Genomic DNA, 19,118 nt, shown 5'->3' on the forward strand with positions numbered 1-19,118 from the left:
TGGGTAGTTATGAAGTATGTTTTATTTTAATGCAGTATTGGTATATGTTTAAGCTGAGTCAGAAATGTACACTGTTTTCTCCTTTGCAGGCTATTGATTACTATTTGAAAGCGCTGAGGTCATTGGGAACACGAGACATACACCCAGCTGTTTGGGATTCAGTGAACTGGGAATTGTCCACTACTTACTTTACTATGGCAACTCTACAGCAAGATTATGCTCCATTGTCTAGAAAAGCTCAGGAGCAGGTGATAATATTTGCTGGATTATAAAATAAGTTCTCAGTCTCATTCCCTTGTTTAACAAATATTTAGCGTCTGTTGTCTTTTCCTGAATAAGCAGTATTTAAACGTTTTAAAAACTCTACAGTCAGATTACGAGCTTGTTTTTTTCTCCCCCCTCAAAAAACTAAACAAACAGATTGAAAAAGAAGTCAGTGAGGCCATGATGAAGTCCCTGAAATACTGCGATGTGGATTCCATGTCTGCTCGGCAGCCCCTTTGTCAGTATCGAGCTGCAACCATCCATCACAGGCTGGCCTCCATGTACCACAGCTGTCTGAGGAATCAGGTATTGTCAGTCCAAGTTAAGTACAGTGCCACATCAGTTGAAAAGTGTTCTGGGTGCTTTTGTTTTTGTTTTTTTAACATGGTCATATATATTTTAAATGCAATCTGTATTAATTAGCTACTTTAGAAAAACTTGTAGTGCAGCTGGTTTTCCCTCTTACCAAAAATCTATACCATGTGTTTTTTTTCTACTCTACTTGATTGGGTCTTAGTTTGTGAACTTACCTATTTGCCTGGGTGTGTTACTTCGGCTTTTTAAAATGTAGGTAGGCTTTATAGTAATGGTTCAGTGCCAATTTTACAGTACTAGTCTCCCATCTTTTATTGTAAAATAGAGCATATATATGAAAATACAGGCAGGGCACAGTGGCTCACACCTGTCATCCCAGCACTTTGAGAGGCTGAGGCAGGTGGATCACCTGAGGTCGAGAGTTCGAGACCAGCCTGACCAACGTGGAGAAACCCCATCTCTACTAAAAATACAAAATTAGCCAGGTGTGGTGGCGCATGCCTGTAATGCCCGCTACTCAGGAGGCTGAGGCAGGAGAATCGCTTGAACCCGGGAGGCAGAGGTTGTGGTGAGCCGAGATTGCACCATTGCACTCCAGTCTGGGCAACAAGAGCGAAACTCCATCTCAAAAAAAAAAAAAAAAAATACATGTGGAACATACGTACAGTTTACAGAATAAAAGGAAACCCCTGTACCCCTTGTCTGGAGGTTGAGGAATGGAGGAATCCTCCAGAGTGCCCCGTGTGCCCCTCCCTGGTGTGTCTTCCTTGACGTCCACTCAGGTGAACTGCTGTCCGAAAATTTCTGCTGTGTCTGTGCCTTTTTTGTGCTGTGCCACTTAAACGGTATGTCTACATTGTGTTCTGTGGTGAGCATGGGAAAACGAATCTGCTTTTGGTGTTCTGTGGCTTACTGCCTTTCACTTAACATCATGTTTTTGAGATACATCTGTGTTGGCACAGGTAGCTGTTCATTTTCTCAGCTCAGTAGTCATTAAATGACTATATCGTAGCTTGTTTATCTAGTCTATGATTTCTGAATTTTGGGAGTATTCCAGTTTGATGCTATTAGAAATAATGAATACCAACAGTATTGTACATTAATCCTGCTGCCCAGATCCCTGTGTTTCTGAGAATTATCTGAGGCCTAGGATAAAGGCGCCTGCCTTCAGAGAGATTGCTTGGCTTCTGCTACGCGTCTTGGGCCTGTAGTTTCTCAGTGGTGTTTTTTGTTTGTTTTGTCGATCTTTCTCCCCTGCAAGGTGAGACTACTTACCTTACATGAGTTTACTTCTGGGTTGCCCTTATCCTGAAAAGTATCATCTTTTGAGATACAGCTTAAACTGGAGAAGATTTTTTTTTCTTTTTTTTGGAGACAGGGTCTCACTCTGTTGCCCAGGCTGGAGTGCGGTGGCACGATCCGAGCTCACTGCAACCTCCGCCTCCCAGGCCTCCCCACTCTTTTGCATATAGATATCTAGTTGTCCCAGCACCATTTGCTGAAAGAGTATTCCTCTGCTGAATCGTCTGGGCACCCTTAAGTTTGCTTTTGCCCTCAGGATATTAGGTCATCTGGGTAAACCTGAATTTTGGTTAAGGACTTCCTAAGGCAAAGTGGAAAGAAAGCTTCTCCAGTTCATACCTGTAATCCCAGCACTTTGGGAGTCCAAGGCGGGCGGATCATTTCAGGTCAGGAATTCGAGACCAGCCTGGCCAACATGGCAAAACCCCATCTCTACGAAAAAATACAAAAATTAGCCAAGCAGTAGTGGCGGGTGCCTGCAATCCCAGCAACTCGGTAGGCTGAGGCAGGAGAGTTGCTTGAGTTCAGGAGGCGGAGAGGTTGCAGCGAGCCAAGATTGCACCACTGGACCTCCAGCGTGGGCGACAGAGCGAGACCCTGTCTCAAAAACAAAAAGAAAGGAAATGGATTAAGACCTCAATATAAAAGCTAAAACTAATAAGACCTAGTAAGACCCACAGTGGGGGAAAAATAACTAAGCAGCACTTAGTGAAGCCTGAAGTAGTTACCGTGAAGGATTTGTTTGTTTTGGTTTGGTTCTAGGTTGGTGATGAACACCTCAGGAAACAACACCGGGTGCTGGCCGATCTTCATTACAGCAAGGCCGCAAAGCTATTTCAGCTGCTCAAAGATGCTCCCTGCGAGCTGCTGAGAGTACAGCTGGAGAGAGTAGCGTTTGCTGAATTTCAGATGACCAGTAAGTCTTACTTCTCATTTCTCAGATATGTATTTACTGGCTTAGTGCTGGATTGTCTTAGAGTAAGGCAGGCCTGTGAATCTAAATCATACTGTTTTCTTTTTAATTTGCCCCATAGTTAATGACTTTGGGAAGGGAGGGGGAGAAATCTCTACACTTTTTGAAGTGCTTTTTAAAACTTAGAGAAATGTATTAGATTATGTTCAGTGACTAGAAATATTGAGATGTGTCCCATGACCCCTTATTTGGAAAAAAAATTGACAAATTAATTTAGACAGTTAAAGATTTCAATCAGCCAGGCACGGTGGCTCACGCCCATAATCCAAGCAATTTGGGAGGCTGAGGTGGGCAGATCACCTGAGGTCAGGAGTTCAAGACCAACCTGGCCAACATTGTGAAACCCCGTCTCTACTAAAATTACAAAAATTGGCCGTGTGTGGTGGTGCAGGCCTGTAGTCCCAGCTACTGAGGAGGTTGAGGTGGGAGAATGACTTGAACCCAGGAGGTGGAGCTTGCAGTGAGCCAAGATCATGCCACTACACTCCAGCCTGGGCGACAGAGCGAGACTGTGTGTCAAAAAAAAAAACAAGAAAAAAAAAAACCCAAAGATTTAAATCGGCATGAAAAATTTGGGAATGGAGAGGCAACAGTAAAGGAGTAGTGGGCCATATTGAACCCTTTAAACATAGAACTGACCCTTGGATTGTGGTTCCAGAACAGATACTACTGTAGAGCCTGACCAAGGTAAAGGTAAGTCAGGAGATAGAGAAGGGTGAAAGTGAGAATGCTTTCTTATGTTATTTTCCATGGCATGGAGTAAGCAGATACTTCAACCACTTAATGATTTTTCCTAAGTTCTCCCCCTCTCTCTCTTGCTCACCTGTTCTCCTCTCTCACAGAGGAGTCTTTTGAGAAATATCTCCTGTGTGGTCAAGAAGCAAGAAGCAATTATTCGAAGTGCAGCAGTTCATGTAGTTTTTCAGCCTTCTGTAAAATCAGATTAATACTTTAAATCTGTATGACTTAGTTTACACAGGTATACAGTAGCCCTGGAAGGATGCAGAAGAAACTGGTAACGTGTTCCCTTTGGGGAGGAACCTGCAAGGCCAGGAGGAGGGATTTCACTGCATACCCATTTGGACCTTGTAAATTTGGGGAATGTATTACCTATCTAAAACAGTTTCTAAAAATGGTTTTTACTAAAATTAACTTTTTGTGGGCATATAATGCATGGCTAGATGTGTGGGACAGTCACCAGAATTAACAGTAGCTCTTGATGTGGGGAAGGTCTGGGGAGAGTGATCTTCAGTTTTCACTTGCACCTTTGAATATTCTGCCTTGTTTGAATTCCTTAGAATGATCAAGATCTTTTTTGTTGTTGGGGTGTTTTGTTGTTGGCTTTTTGTTTTTAAGACAGAGTCTTAACTCTGTCACCCAGGCTGGAATGCAGTGGCATGGTCATGGCTCACTGCAACCTTGACCATCTGGGCTCTAGTGATCCTCAGCCTCCCAAGTAGCTGAGACCACAGGTACTAATTTTTGAAAAATCTTTTGTAGAGACAGGGTCTCACTATGTTATAAGCCCAGGCTGGTCTCAAACTCCTGAGCTCAAGCGATACTCCTGCCTCAGCCTCCCAAAGTGCTGGAAGATACTGGAACAATTTGCTAAGATGATAAGCGTGTTTAATTCCCTCCTTTAAATGTTTTACTACTATGAGTACTTTAGAAAGTAATGTAAATATTTTAGAGGGTTTTGTTAGCCAGGTTTGTGGGTTTTGTAAGCCAAGTTAATAAATGCTCTAGGTTGTGACACCTTTTATTCTATCTTATTTTACCCAGTGTTTTTTTTTTTTTTTTTTTTCCTAGTACATAGGATTCAGATCTCCCTTCCTAATGTCTATATTGTCTGGTCCTTGCCCCAACGACACTTTCATACATAATCAATAGCTTGTCTTCCAGATGCCAAATCTATGCTGAAATCACATTGACCCATTGATTTTAAAGATAATAAGTTGTTTAGAAAGTGTGGGATTATGCTTTAAAGGAAGAAGGCAACAGTTACTGTCTCTCACCACCTGCAGAGTTGGGGAGTCCCCAAGACCACTTTCACTTCTCACACTAACTGGAGGTTTGTCAGCGGTCTCCAGGACCACCCTCGGGTTTGAGAATTTGCTGAAGGACTCACAGAACTCACTGAAAGCTGTTCTGCTTACAGCTACAATTTCTCACATTGAAAGGATGTACATTAAAATGAGCCAAGGGAAGAGGCTCGGAAGGCAGAGTTGTAGAGAGTTCTAAGTGCCGAGCTCCCAGTTCCTCTGCCGCTGGAGTTACAGATAGTGCTAACTCACCCTGGCAGTGACGCGTGACAGTACTCACCAAGTGTATAAATCAATGCATGTACAACTGGGGAAGCTCCTCCAAGCCTTGGTGTCCAGAGTTTTCATTGGAACTTGGTCACATAGACATGGTTGACTGCCATGTGGCTGATCTTTGTCTCCAGTGCCTCCAGAGGTTGAGCTGTTACCCTGGGGCTCAAAGCCCCCACAGTAAATCCCATTGTTAGGCTATCCATTGTGACCCAAGCCCCCTGCCAGGTAAACAGAGGCATTCTTACTGGGCAGGACATTTCAAGGACTTAGTGATTACCTTCTAGGAGCCAAGGACAAAGACCAAACCTCTCTTTGTACAAGATGAATCCTCTACTGCACACCACCGCACACATGATTGAGTTCTAGGAGAACAGGAGCAAAGGTGTGTTGTGGTGTCTGATAACTGTAGAAAAATTGTATTCAGAAGGCTCTAGAATAAAACAAAACCTTGTTCATCTGGTCTGACTTCCTGCCTTTGAACAGAAATGTAAGAAACTATTTTACAGGTATGACTGCTGATAGTAAGTGCTTATGTGACTTGACCATACAGCTGGTAAATTGTGAGGTGGGCCTCGAGCCCCAGACTCTTTTCCACTGGTCCCTTCTCCTAAGGCTCCTGTTCTGAAAAAGTGGCCTATCTTGACAAAACCAAATGGTGAGGCAGGGAAGCAATGATTATTTATTGCTTTGTTCAGACTTAGTATTTTTCTCAAGGGAATATTATTAAACAGAAGTTGGATTTAGAAGAATTAAGATTCTCTTTAGCTTCCTTTATAGCATTTTGAAAGTCTGAATTTTCATTAATACATTAACATTAGATGGGTTTCTAGATTTATATTAAAGAAATGAACATTTTGTGTTTAACACTTTAGGTCAGAATAGCAATGTTGGAAAGTTGAAAACACTATCTGGGGCTCTTGATATAATGGTGAGAACCGAGCACGCATTCCAGCTGATCCAGAAGGAGCTTGTAGAAGAATTTGGCCAGGTAAATGAAGGAAATGACTGTCTTTGGATTTCGTGTGTCTTAAACTACATGGTGAATGTACATAGTGGGCATATTATGTGTGTAAGTATGGGTATGTTTTATGTGTGTGTATATATATACACACATGTACATATGTATGCTGTGTGCTGAAACATTTTAACAGTGATTTGTTATATTTGCCTAGTAGAATTATTCATCTCCTTTCTTTAATTTGCAAGTATTTTAAAATATTTTTAAGAGTATATCTCAACAAGACCATAGTTAGCAAATTATCAAGTCTCAAGTTTTTTGTTGCTGTTGGTGGGAATGTGTTTTGTTTTATGTTTTAAAAGAAAAGGCCTGTGCCCTCCTTTGTAATTTGCATTAAAGTGCCTGGGAGCAGTTGAATGGTGACTGGGGCTAAGCAGGCTCCTCAGGAAGGAATTTCTCAGCATTCCTGTTACCTTCTACTGTTGTAAGAGCTTCCTGAAGGCCCCATGGTGCGCCCACCTATTGCTCTTCTAGCCCTGCTTGGTCAAATCCTGTGTGGTACCGTACATTTCCGTGTTGTGTCTAATGTTGGAAAGTCAGGATTAATTTCTTCTACAAAAGTGCCTGTGTGGGCTGAGACATTTTAATTATGTGTTTTAGTCTATCAGAATGATCATAGGTGTGCTTTCTGTTTGTTTGTTTAGGGTTAAACATTTGTTGGATTAATGAAACTGCAGTTCCATCACTTGATACGGTATGAAACTACCGCTGTTGGGTAGCTCCAGGAAAATAACTTGTTGTTGTTTTTAGCCTAAGAGTGGCGACGCTGCTCCAGCTGCCGATGCTTCTCCTAGTCTCAACCGAGAAGAAGTGATGAAACTCCTCAGTATATTTGAGTCTCGGTTGTCGTTTCTTCTCCTTCAGTCCATTAAACTGCTATCTTCAACTAAAAAGAAAACAAGGTAAATTAAGTGGATATTTGTAGGAATTTCTTTCCCAGCACCCTACCTATAAAAATATTCTCTGCTAACATTATAAAGGAAAAATAGTGGCCAGACACATTGGCTCACAGCTGTAATCCCAGCACTTTGGGAGGCCGAGGCAGGCAGATCACTTGAGTTGAGGAGTTCGAGACCAGCCTGGCCAACATGGTGAAACTCCCATCTCTACCAAAAATACAAAAACTAACTGGTGTGGTGGCGTGCGCCTGTTAATCGTAGCCACTGGGAAGGCTGAGGCACGAGAATTGCTTGAACCCAGGAGGCAGAGGTTGCAGTGAGCTGAAATCACACCACTGCACTCCAGCCTAGGCAACAGAGTGAGACTGTGTCTCAAAAAAAAAAAAAGAAAGAAAGAAGGAAAGAACAGATAGTATTCTGTCTTGTCTTCTATGTGGATAGTTCAGAATTTTAAGTGGTGTTCCTTCTTGACTTGTTAAACTAGGTAAGAACCCTCTCCATGAAGCCTTCTATGTATTGAAATTACAAAAAGAAAGAAATCTTGCTGCCTAAGGGCAAATACTCTGTTGTTAACGTTTTCCCTGAGGGAGATGAGTAACCCTGGAATGAAGATCTGTGTTTCTAGTGACACTTCTGAATGTTGTGATTAACGGAGAGCCTGCACTGGAGTTTTGATGCTCAGGGCCAAGTGCAGAGTAGAGGACAGAACACGGAAGCAGGAGCACACACCTCCGCAGAAATGTTCTCGTGGCCTCGGGTTATCTTGTTACACTTACATTCTTTTGCCAAAGTTGTTATTTTGGCATTATTGATTTAATTTGAAATTTCAGTAGTAGTACTAGATCAGGAAAGTAATATAAATGATATGCCTTCCTTGTTTTTAAATATAAGTGCAATCTGACCATACAACAAAATTTGGAAAATAGAGAAAAGGAAATGAAAACCATTTATCCTAATACATCCATTGTTACCAGTTATCTTATGTATATTTTACCAATTTATAATCTTAGGGTACAGGTCATTTTTGTCTTTTCTTTTTTTTTTTTTTTTTTTTGTTATATACAGTAAAATGGACTCTTTGTGGTGTATCCTTCTTAAAATCTTGACAAATGCATACCGATGTGTGCCTGCCACCACAGTTATGACAGAAAACAGTTCCATCGCTCCAAGAATTCCTCCTGCTGTCCTTTGCAGTCAACCCTGCCCCTGCCCCCAGTTCCTCAGGATCTCAGGGAGAAAGTTTTCAGTCTTTTACCATTAAGCCTCGTATCAGCTGTGGGGCTTTGTAGAGGCCTTTATCAAGTTGAGGACGTTTTCTTCTATTCTGAATTTGCTAAGAGTGTTTTTATCATGAATGGATATTGAATTTGTGTCCAGTGCTTTTACTGCATCTGTTGAGATGACCACATGGTTTCCCTTGTTTAGCCTGTCAATATAATGGATTACACTGATTCTTCAAATGTTAAACCAACTTTGCATTCCTGGGATAAATCCCAGTTTGTTGTGATGGAGTATTCTTTTTATGTATTACTGGATTCAGTTTGCTGACATTTTGTTGATAATTTTTGTGTTTGTGCATAGGGGATAGTGGTCTACAGCTCACTTTTCTTATAATGGGTTTGTCTGGTTTGAGTATTAGAACAGTGCTGGCCTCATAAAGTCTGTGGGTCATGTTCCCTCTTCTATTTTCTGAAAGAGATTGTACAGAATTAGTACTAGGTCTTCATGTAGTAGAATTTACCAGTAAAACCATCTTAACCTGGAGTTTGTTGGAAGTTTTTAAACAGTGAGTTCAATTTCTTTTCTTGGATACAGTATTACTCAGGCTGTCTTTTTCTTGAATAAACGAAGGTCCATCATCTAAATTGTCAAATGTATAGGTTCACAGTTTCCCTTATTATCCTTTTAATGTCTAAGGGGGTTTGTGATGAGAGCCCTTCTTTTAGTCCTGATATTGGTAATCCTTCTTCTTTCTGTTTTTCTTGGTCATTCTAGCTAGAAGTTTATCAATTTTTTTTTTTTTCAATCTTTTCAAAGAACCAACTTTTGGCTTAATTGACTGTTTCTTCCCCTCATTGTTTCTCTCTCTTAAATGTCATCAATTTCTGCCCTTCTACTTGTTTTGGACTTAATTTGCTCTTTTTCTAGTTTCTTAAGGTGGAAGCCTAGATGACTAATTTGAGACATTTGTCCTTTTTAATATAAGATTTGCTGCCAAAAATTTTCTTCTAAACCACTGCTTTTGCTACATCTTATATGTTTTTGTATGTTTTCTCTTTCATTTGTTTCAAAATAATATTTGATATCCTGAGACTTCTCCTTTGACCCATTTGTTATTTGAAGTGTGCTGTTTGGTTTCTAAATATTGGGGCTTGTTAGCTATCTTTCGATATTGCTTGCTAGTTGAATTCTGTTATGTGCTGAGACCATAACTGTGTATGTTCTCTTCTTTCACATTTGCTTAGATTTGTTTTATGGCCTAGAATATGATTTGTCTTGGCACATGCTCCATGTGTACTTGAAAAATCTGCGTGTCCTGCTGTTTGGGGTAGAGAGCGTTGTGTAAATGTCAGTTAGGCTAAGCGTGTTCATAGTATTGTTCAGGTCTTCTGTATTCTCACTGACTTTCTGTCTTCTGCAATCAATATACCAAGCGAGGAGTGTTGAAGTCTCCAACTACACTTGTGGATTTATCTGTTTCTCCTCTCAGCACCGTCAGTTTTGTTTCATGTGTTTTTGAAGCTGTGTTAGGTACACACACGTAGGATTGTGATATCTGGGAGAACTGACCTCCTTATTACTACAGATATCCCTCTTTGATAATATAGCCACTCAGCTGTCTTTTGGTTAATGTTTTTTTCCATGTATGTCTTTCATATTAAAATTGGGTTTCCTGTAAGTAGCAATAGTTGGGTCTTGCTTTTTATTTTTTATTTACTTATTTTTATGTTTAGTTTTTTTGAGACAGGGTCTCACTCTGTCACTCAGGCTGGAGTGCAGTGGCATGATCATAGCTCACTGCATCCTCAACCTCCTGGGCTCAAGCAATCCCCCACCTCAGCCTCTCAGAGAAGCTGGGACCACGGGTGTGCACCACCACACCCAGCTAATTTTTTCATTTTTTGTAGAGATGGGGTCTTGCCATGTTGCCCAGGCTGGTCTCAAACTCCTGGGTCAAGCAGTCCACCTTCCTCAGACGCCCAAAGTGCTGGGATTACAAGCATGAGCCACTGAACCTGGCCCAAGGGTCTTGCTTTGTAAGTCCAGTCTTACAATGGGGTCTCTAGACCATTCACATTTAATATGATTCTTTCTCTGCCTTCTGTTAATTGAATAGTTTCTGTGATTCCATTTTATTTCACTATTGATTTATTATCTGCCACTTTTTCATTATTTTGGCTGTTGACCTAGGATTTTGCAGTATACATCGTTAATCTTGCATGAGAGGCCACCTTCAAGTAATAGGATGCTGCTCTACATGTACTGTAAAGACCTTGTGACAGTAGACTCCCAATTCCTTCCTCCTGTCTTTTGTTCTGTTATTATACGTTTTACTTTTATGTATGTTATAAACACATAATACACTGCTACTAGTTTTTACCTTATACAGTTATCTTTAAGAGCAATTAAAGAGAACAGGAGATTTTATTTACCTTCATTTGTTCCATTTCAGTACTCTTGGCCTTTTTGTATAGGTTTCTGTCTAGCATCATATTCCTTCTGCCTGAAAAACTTCTTTTAGCATTTGGCATTGCTAGTTCTGCTAGCAATGAATTCTATCTTTTCAATTGAGAGAATTTTTATTCCTTTTTCAGTCTTGGAAGATCTTTGAGCAGAGTATAGAATTCTGGGTTAACAGTCCTTTTCATTCCGTACTTTAAAGATGTCACTCCATTGTCTCTGGCCTGCCTGTTTTCGGACTGGAAGCCAGCTGTGTTTCCTACTTTTGTTCATCTGTTAGAAATGCATCTTCCTTGCCTGTAGGCGTCCCACCCGCCAGCAGTTTGACTGTGATTAGGCTTGGGTGTGTCATGATGGCTTTTACCCCTGGCTTCAGCATTTTTCTCTCTTCTGTTCCATTCTCTCGCCTCCTTGGTAGCCCATTATACCTATATTAGACTGTTTGATGTTGTTCCACAGCTCTTGGATATTCTGTTCTGGTTTTTTTGACACCCTTTTTTCCTTCTTGTGATTTTGTTTGGATAATTTCTATTGAACTGTCTTCAAGTTCACTGATTCCTTACTTGGTTTTGTGTCATCTACAGTTGAACTTTTTGAAGGCATTCTTTGTCTCTGTTACAGTGTTCCTCGTTTCTAGCAATTCCCTGGGGTTCATTCTTACAGTTCCAGCTCTCTGCTCAAATCACCAATCTGACCTTGCATGGCATCCACCTTGTCCATTAGTGTCTTGAACATACTAATTATAGTCCTTTTAAATTACCTATGAAATAGTTCGAACATCTGTGTCATAATTAGCTGGTTCTGTTGATTCTTTGTCTCTTGGAACTATGTTGTTTTTTCCTTGCCTTCCATGTATCTCTTGTTTGTTGAAAACTGGATACCTTATGTATGATAGTAGAGACCAAGGGAAATAATTTTTTTTTGCCTGGAATTTTTTGTACTTACCCCTGCTAGGGCTTTAGTGTGGGAAGTGGAATTCATTTTTCTAGCCTGGAGTTGAGCTGTGGTTGAGATTTTTTTATTGTGATGGTTACCTTCCATGTGCCATGGGCTTCAAGTTTTCCTAGCAGTCCTTGTGTGTAGGGTGGAGCAGGTCTGCAGAAGGTGATTCTTTTTTTTTTTTTTTTTTTTTTTTTTGAGACGGAGTCTCGCTCTGTCGCCCAGGCTGGAGTGCAGTGGCCGGATCTCAGCTCACTGCAAGCTCCGCCTCCTGGGTTTACGCCATTCTCCTGCCTCAGCCTCCCGAGTAGCTGGGACTACAGGCACCCACCACCTCGCCCGGCTAGTTTTTTGTATTTTTTAGTAGAGACGGGGTTTCACCGGGTTAGCCAGGATGGCCTCGATCTCCTGACCTCATGATCCGCCCGTCTCGGCCTCCCAAAGTGCTAGGATTACAGGCTTGAGCCACCGCGCCCAGCCGAAGGTGATTCTTAATGTCTTCTTTACCTTCAGCTCTAGATCTTTCTTTTGTTTTGCACCTTAGAGAGGATCTGTCTTTACACTCTCACAGCTCTTCCAGCCATATTCCACTGTCACTGGTCCTTTGGTGCTTTTTCGCCTGTTTGGGAGGGAGCAGGGAGTTAGCAAGGACTCCATAGTTGTTTAAGCCTCAGCCTAAGCAGACATTCGTGTCCCTGAGTCTCAGGAGTGTGGCCTTCCCACTGCTCCTGCACCCCCGCCTAACGCCCCAGAGTGTTTTTTCTGTTCCCTTCCCCTCTGTTCATTGACTTTAACCCATGCCCTAAGGTTGACAGTGGTCATTGTCTTCCCCCACCTGCACTGAGGCTTTTGTTTCGTAGAGGAGAAGGGGTCCAGGTGGGGTTGCCGATCCCTCCTACAGCAGCTGCTGTTACCCTGCCATCGGTCTACACCAGGAGGGTCACTCTCTCAGGATTCTCACTGGTCTTTTATGTGAGAACTTGAGGAGGTCCTTGGAGAAAAGCCAGTAAGAAGATGTGAACCCCTTGACTCCACAGAGGCCCTACACTTTCTCACCAGCCTCACTGGGCCCCCACCAACTCATTCACTATTTTAGCTAAATGCTTACTGGCTGCATCTGTCCCGGGTAAGGAAGGACTGTCCTTTCTCTCCCTGCATCAGCCTGTCTCTCCTTAGATTGCAGGCTGGTTGGCTGTCCCACCTCTCTCATGGATTTAAGAAGAGCCATGACCTTGTAGTTTGCCCTGCTTGAGCCAGAGACTTTTTTCAGCTCTGCACCATGAATAGAAACTTCTTTCAGTAATTGCCTTTGGACTAAGTGCCATGGCTGACACCTGTGATCCCAGCTATTTGGGAGACTGAGGCAGGAGAATTACATGAACCCAGGAGTTCAAGGCCACAGCAAGTTATGACAGCACCACTGCTCTCCAGCCTGGGAGACAGAGCAAAACCCATCTCTTTAAAAAAAAAGCTTTTGAATAATTCTCTATAGTCTAAGGAGAGCTTTTACTTGGTGGTTAATCCTCAGTGTCTGTACCACATCCTGGTTGTGGTACACAGCAGCCAGCGGGTGTTGATACACTCACTGTAATTTAGCGGAGACATCCATCTTTCTGAAGAGCTGTAAGGCAGAGCCGATAGTGCATATAGTAACAAGGCTTGAAAAGAATTCCTGCCTTTTTCTAACAGCAGTGTGTAAATTTTTAAATTTGTATTGGTTTCCACAAGGGCAATATAAATATATGATACGTGAGAAGAAGTGATTCATTGATTTTTCACAAGTCAATCATTTGAGTAATTTAATAGGTAATAGTTTCAGTTTTATCTTTTATAACTTTAACAGTCATATGTGTGACCTAAGTAATTTTTGTTTTAATGGAAGGTTTTCTAAGTTTCTGTTTATTTAGGTTATTATGCTGCTGAAAACTATTTTAGTGTAAAGTTTTCATACATGATGTATTCAGTCTTATTTAGCTAATTTATATGGATTTTAAGGTTTATTAAACGGTTAAATGTGATACTGTGTTAATAAAATAAGCACCTTGACAAGTTTCAAAACAAAAATATTAATTACTAAGTCAATGACTTATTTCATTTTTCACTGATATGCAAATGAAAACATCTATAATTTTATTGTTAAGAGGAAAATAGCCTCTGCCACAGGCTTAGTTGTTTCACAGTGAATACATGAACATTCTCTTTTGCAATATAGAGGGAAATCAGAATGAGACCTAAAAGAGAAAATGCAGTCAGCCCTCTGTCTCCAAGGATTCTGCATCCACAGATTCAGCCAACCACAGATTGAAAATATTAAATAAATTTAAAAAATACAAATTTTAAAGCAATATAACAACTATTTATACGGCATTTACATTGTATTAGGTATTATAACTAATCTAGAGATGATTTAAAGTATATAGGAAGATGTACACAGCCAAAATGCAAATACTACACCATCTTATATCAGGTACTCCAGCCTCCTCAGATTTGAGTTTCCTGGAGGATCCTGGAACCAATCCTCCACAGATAATGAGAAGCCATGTTAAATAAATTTTTGTTTCATTTTTTGACTACTGCTTTTTCCACTTCATGCCCGCTGGCAAAAACATAAACAAGGCTTAATAACTAAAATCTTAAGCTTATTAGATTCCTATAGAATTAGAGTGAAAGATGCATTTTACTTGTTTAAAAAATTTTTGTTTTCATTTTCAGGTTATGCAGGCATTTCATCATCATATGACAACTGCATTGGCATTGATCTGCTAGAAATTCTAGCAGTAGCAGTTTGTTAAGCCAAAGGTTTTTTCTTTTTTCTTTTTGAATTTAGAATTTACTCTTCTACTGTATTTTAATATTCATTGCTTTCACAGATCCAGGCCTCTTGACATTTTGGTGGCTTTGGGGTTTAATATAGTGAAATACCATAAAAAGTAGAAGTAATCTCTGAAGATTCAGGGAGCTCTCTGCTGCAGTGCTAAGAACAGATCCTTTAGATTCGTGGGTTGTTCCCATTAGATGTGTACATTTAATATTTGGTTAAGATTAGTAAAAAGGGAGATGAAAGAATGTAAGTTAGTTCCCTTTAGAAAAACCTGGCCAGGCGCGGTGGCTCAAGCCTGTAATCCCAGCACTTTGGGAGGCCGAGACGGGCGGATCACGAGGTCAGGAGATCGAGACCATCCTGGCTAACACGGTGAAACCCCGTCTCTATTAAGAAATACAAAAAACTAGCCGGGCGAGGTGGCGGGCGCCTGTAGTCCCAGCTACTCGGGAGGCTGAGGCCGGAGAATGGCGTGAACCCGGGAGGCGGAGCTTGCAGTGAGCTGAGATCTGGCCACTGCACTCCAGCCCGGGCGACAGAGCAAGACTCCGTCTCAAAAAAAAAAAAAAAAAAAAAAAAAAACCTGTGAGATGATGGAGCCCTCTGAATAGGGGTCATAGGTCAGTGAAACTGCTGATAAGAATGCATTAAGGCAGGCATGATTTGTAGAAATTGGAAGATGAAGACTTAAAATTCAGAGTTATGGTTAGGACAGATCCAAAGATTTTAAGGTTATGATCCCTGCAGCCATCAGTTATCTTTAGGCACCCAACTATTAATAAAATGACAGTGTGATGTCATTGTCCACAAAGAATAATTCATCTTTCAAATGCCATTTCTAATTGTTAAGTGCTAATGCCTTGATTACTGTCAGAGTCATTTAAATTTCCTATAAGGTTATCAAAGGTTTCGTGACTGTTAACTCCCCGCATAACTAAAATACAGCCAACCTTAGGCCCAGATTACAGACAGGGATGCATTTACAACAGTCACTTCTGCTGTACTGTGGTTGTTGGGAGAAGGCAGGAGGAGATCTGTCTGATAAAATAAGTGGGAATTGGAGGGGAGAAATGTCTAAAGGCAGCAATGGGGATCCTGTGGAGGAGGAATGGAGCCAGGAATAAAAGAAAGGGGAATTCCTGGGGAAGGGAGCTCTGCACTGCTGGCTGCTGGCTGGCAGGCCTGAGGCAAGCCCTTGGGTGAAGGGAGAAAATTTGTGCCCCGAAGAGGTGAAAGAGTATAGCATTTGAAATTGGAAAACATGACATTTTGACTGTAATCCAAACTATTAACCCTTCTGGGCCTTAGCTTTTACATCTGTAAATTAAAAATGCTAGTCCTTGCTTATCTGAGGGGATGGGATTATTGTAAGGCTCAGATGTGGTCATGGACACTGTAAAGAGTTGTGGAATTGTTATCTGTTACCTGGTTATGTGAGCCAGGGGTCTGCACCTGGACTCATTTAAAAAAACAAAACAAAACAAAATGCTAGACATGAACTCTCACGTAATTACTAGTCTTTTCCAGTAGTAACAAAAATAGAATTCACCGATCCATCATAAGGGGTAAATGTTTTCAGGACAAACTGTAAACTGAAATAGTTTTAAGGTAGAGTACTGTCTGGTACTCCTCAGCTGAGGGGCAGTCTTCACACAGAATTGCACTGACATTTTTAGAGTAAACTGAGATGCAGCAGTTCTTGTAGTTCAGGAATCCATGTTTAAACCCCAGGTAGTTCTAGCTCTAGAGATGGCAGTCCAACAGTGGCTTTAGATGTGTGTTTGGGACACAGGAAGGCGCTTTAGGCGGAGCTTGAGGAACAGAGGAAATACCGCATAGCTCCTTCTGTGTCCTCGCCTGGCTCCACTGCGTTTTCTTCATGGCTGTCCCGTCTGTCACTCTCTTGTTTACTGTGGTTTCCCCCAGTGCCTCCGCTCCCCTCCCCCAAACTCCTACCTTAATAGAATGCAAATTCCATAAGTCAGGGGCTTCTTTTTGCCTGTTTTGTTCTCTGTCAAGAGTAATTCCTAGTACATAATAGGCATTCAAATGTTTATAAAAGGAATGAGTACTGGATTTCATTGATGTATTGAAATAAATGTGTAGAAACAGGCCTGTGAGCAATAGGTAGAAGAAGGCAGGTCTGCACCTGGCAGGAGAGGAGCACCTGCTGCTCTGCGAAGAGTGACTGGTGGGCTGTCACTGTCTGGTTTTCTGGACCTCTGAATTGTCAGTAGGCATTGCTGGTCCCTTACCTGTCTCTTTGTCTTTTTTAACCCTAGCAATAACATCGAAGATGATGCAGTTCTCAAAACCAACAAGCACATTTACTCCCAGCTTTTGAGAGCAACTGCAAATAAAACTGCGACTCTTCTGGAAAGAATCAACGTTATCGTCCACCTGCTGGGCCAGCTTGCCGCCGGCAGTGCAGCGAGCAGCAGCGCCGTTCAGTGACTGCACAGAGCCGTGTCCCAGACACGCTGTCAGTGCCTTCAACACGGAGCCGGTGTGTTCATTCGGTGCTTTGTTTCATTAAATAATAGGGAAATATCCATTTAAAACAGGTATATCAGTGGAAACACAGAGTTATTTTAAGTGACAGACAAATTACGGTTGAGTTCTGTGGCTTCTTCACTTGAAGTGCTAACATCAGAATCAAACTTAAAGCTTCCACTATTTGTTTCTTTAAGAAGTACATAGTACCTCAATATTCACAGACTTGCTGTGATGCAGCTACACTTTCCTATTTTTGAAGTATGTCAAGCTACATGGTCTAAGATATGGTTATTTTGGATAAAATGTTACTTTGGTCAAGAGAACTTTTATCCAAATGACATTACAGGTTCAAGTGGGTTAAGGAGACTTCCTGTGCATCTACAGTGTTTCCTTTTAAATTGCCCAGGAAAAAGGTGTGTTCTTCATAAGCTTCAGTGCAGGATTTTTCAAAGACTAGCTGTTGTGCAATTGCTGTATTTAATGCATGTTCTGAAAGGATTCACTTTTGACTTTATATGACAGTCGATCAAGAGCAGGTACTACCCCTTGTTTTCATTTTAAACTTGAAACTGTGAATAAGGTAAGAAAACTATTTTGAATAAATAAACTATTTATTTAAAATGTCTTTGTATTTTTCCAATTTTCATTCTTCACATTGAGTTTTGAGTTGAACTCAGTCTAAAATTAATAAACTTTAAAAAGCAAAGCTCAAAACATTAAAAGTAAAAATTCTGCTGTCCACTAAATTCTCCCTAGAATATTTTACTTATTGCTGCTGCTACATGGCTCTTGTCCAGTTACACACAAACATCCCCTGTTATTTGTAATGGCTATAGTACACAAGGCTATTTTTGTTCATAATTCATACTTTCAATTTCAAGGCAGTGTAACAGATAAAACAGGCTCTTTCAAGGTGAGGTGAATGTCTGGACTCCTGTTGCCTGACACCATTGTGGGTAGGTCTGCTGCCTAGGCCTGGGGGCAGGTGCGCTGGAGATTCGGCCAGCTCCCTGCAGGCCCTCCACGGTGGCCAGAAGCCCCTCCCACACCAGCCAGACCTCTGAAGGAATTCCAACTATACTAGAAAATTGTTTGGAATAACTGGTTTTAAGCCAAATTTTTACAGAGCTATGATGTAAAAGAGACTTCTTTCTCTTTTACAGAGATTTTCAGGTGTTTTCATTGGCTGAGATTTTTTTGTTTGTTTTGAGACAGGGTCTCACTGTCACCCAGGCTGGAGTGCAGTGGCACAATCTCGGCTCACTGCAACCTCTGCCTCCCAGGCTTAAGGGATCCTCCCACCTCAGCCTCCCAAGTAGCTGTGACTACAGGTGTGCACCACCATGCCTGGCTAATTTTTTGTAGTTTTAGTAGAGACAGCGTTTTGCCATGATTGCCCAAGCTGGTCTCGAACTCCTGAGCTCAAGGGATCCACCTGCCTCGGATCCATCCATCTCCCCACCATGCTGGGGTTACAGATGTGAGCCATCACACCCAGCCCATTGACAGTGAATTAACATCCATCATAGCTTAGCAGAATTCTCTCCTACCATTTGTCCACTTAGCTGTTGTTTACCTAGTTTGCATTTTTCTTGGAACAGCTATGTATCAGTTTGCACAAATTAATCACTGAAACATTTAAAGTTTTGCCTGAATTCTAAATTGTAAAGCAGTTGTACAAATTCAGCAATGTTTCATTTCAAGACCAGTGTCATTCTGTTTCCCCTTGTAGCAAGTGTACACACATAATAAAGCTGTCTTCGCCCTGCTAGATAAATGTAGACACTTCTGTGGATTATGATCAAGATGATATACCATCTTTTGCGTTAGTGAATTCAAAAGCATGTTCCCGCTCAGGCAGGACTGAGCTGGGGTCAGGGGCCTGAGGTGCTGATCTTTTCTCCCGCCCCCTCCTTGGCTGAAACAAGCTTTCAGTCAACAGGAGAATTTGTTCTTAAGCAAGAATAAATTCTAGTTATCTTCCTTTGTCAGAGCAATAACATGAAAGTTCCTACGGGGGGAATAAAGATCCTTATAAAATATATTTGTAATTTGCTGTTTTTAACTTAAAATTTCCTAAAGTACCTGTGTTTCC

The 19,118-nt window shown here is 41.3% G+C and overlaps 1 protein-coding gene across 2 annotated transcripts in view; it reads left to right on the forward strand.

Moving 5' to 3' along the window:
- EDRF1 (erythroid differentiation regulatory factor 1) overlaps positions 1-17,648 on the forward strand; it is a 46,627-nt gene extending 28,979 nt beyond the window's left edge. For both annotated transcript variants that reach the window (XM_025397574.1, XM_025397573.1), the window contains 6 exons: positions 90-248; positions 421-570; positions 2,644-2,797; positions 6,042-6,157; positions 6,938-7,089; positions 16,810-17,648. In XM_025397574.1, coding sequence (XP_025253359.1) covers positions 90-248; positions 421-570; positions 2,644-2,797; positions 6,042-6,157; positions 6,938-7,089; positions 16,810-16,981 — 903 coding nt within the window. In that variant the 3' untranslated portion in view covers positions 16,982-17,648. The remainder of the gene's footprint in view (positions 1-89; positions 249-420; positions 571-2,643; positions 2,798-6,041; positions 6,158-6,937; positions 7,090-16,809) is intronic.
- The last annotated feature ends 1,470 nt before the right edge of the window (positions 17,649-19,118 follow it).

This window comes from Theropithecus gelada, chromosome 9 (assembly GCF_003255815.1).
Source record: "Theropithecus gelada isolate Dixy chromosome 9, Tgel_1.0, whole genome shotgun sequence".
Lineage (NCBI taxonomy): Eukaryota > Metazoa > Chordata > Mammalia > Primates > Cercopithecidae > Theropithecus > Theropithecus gelada.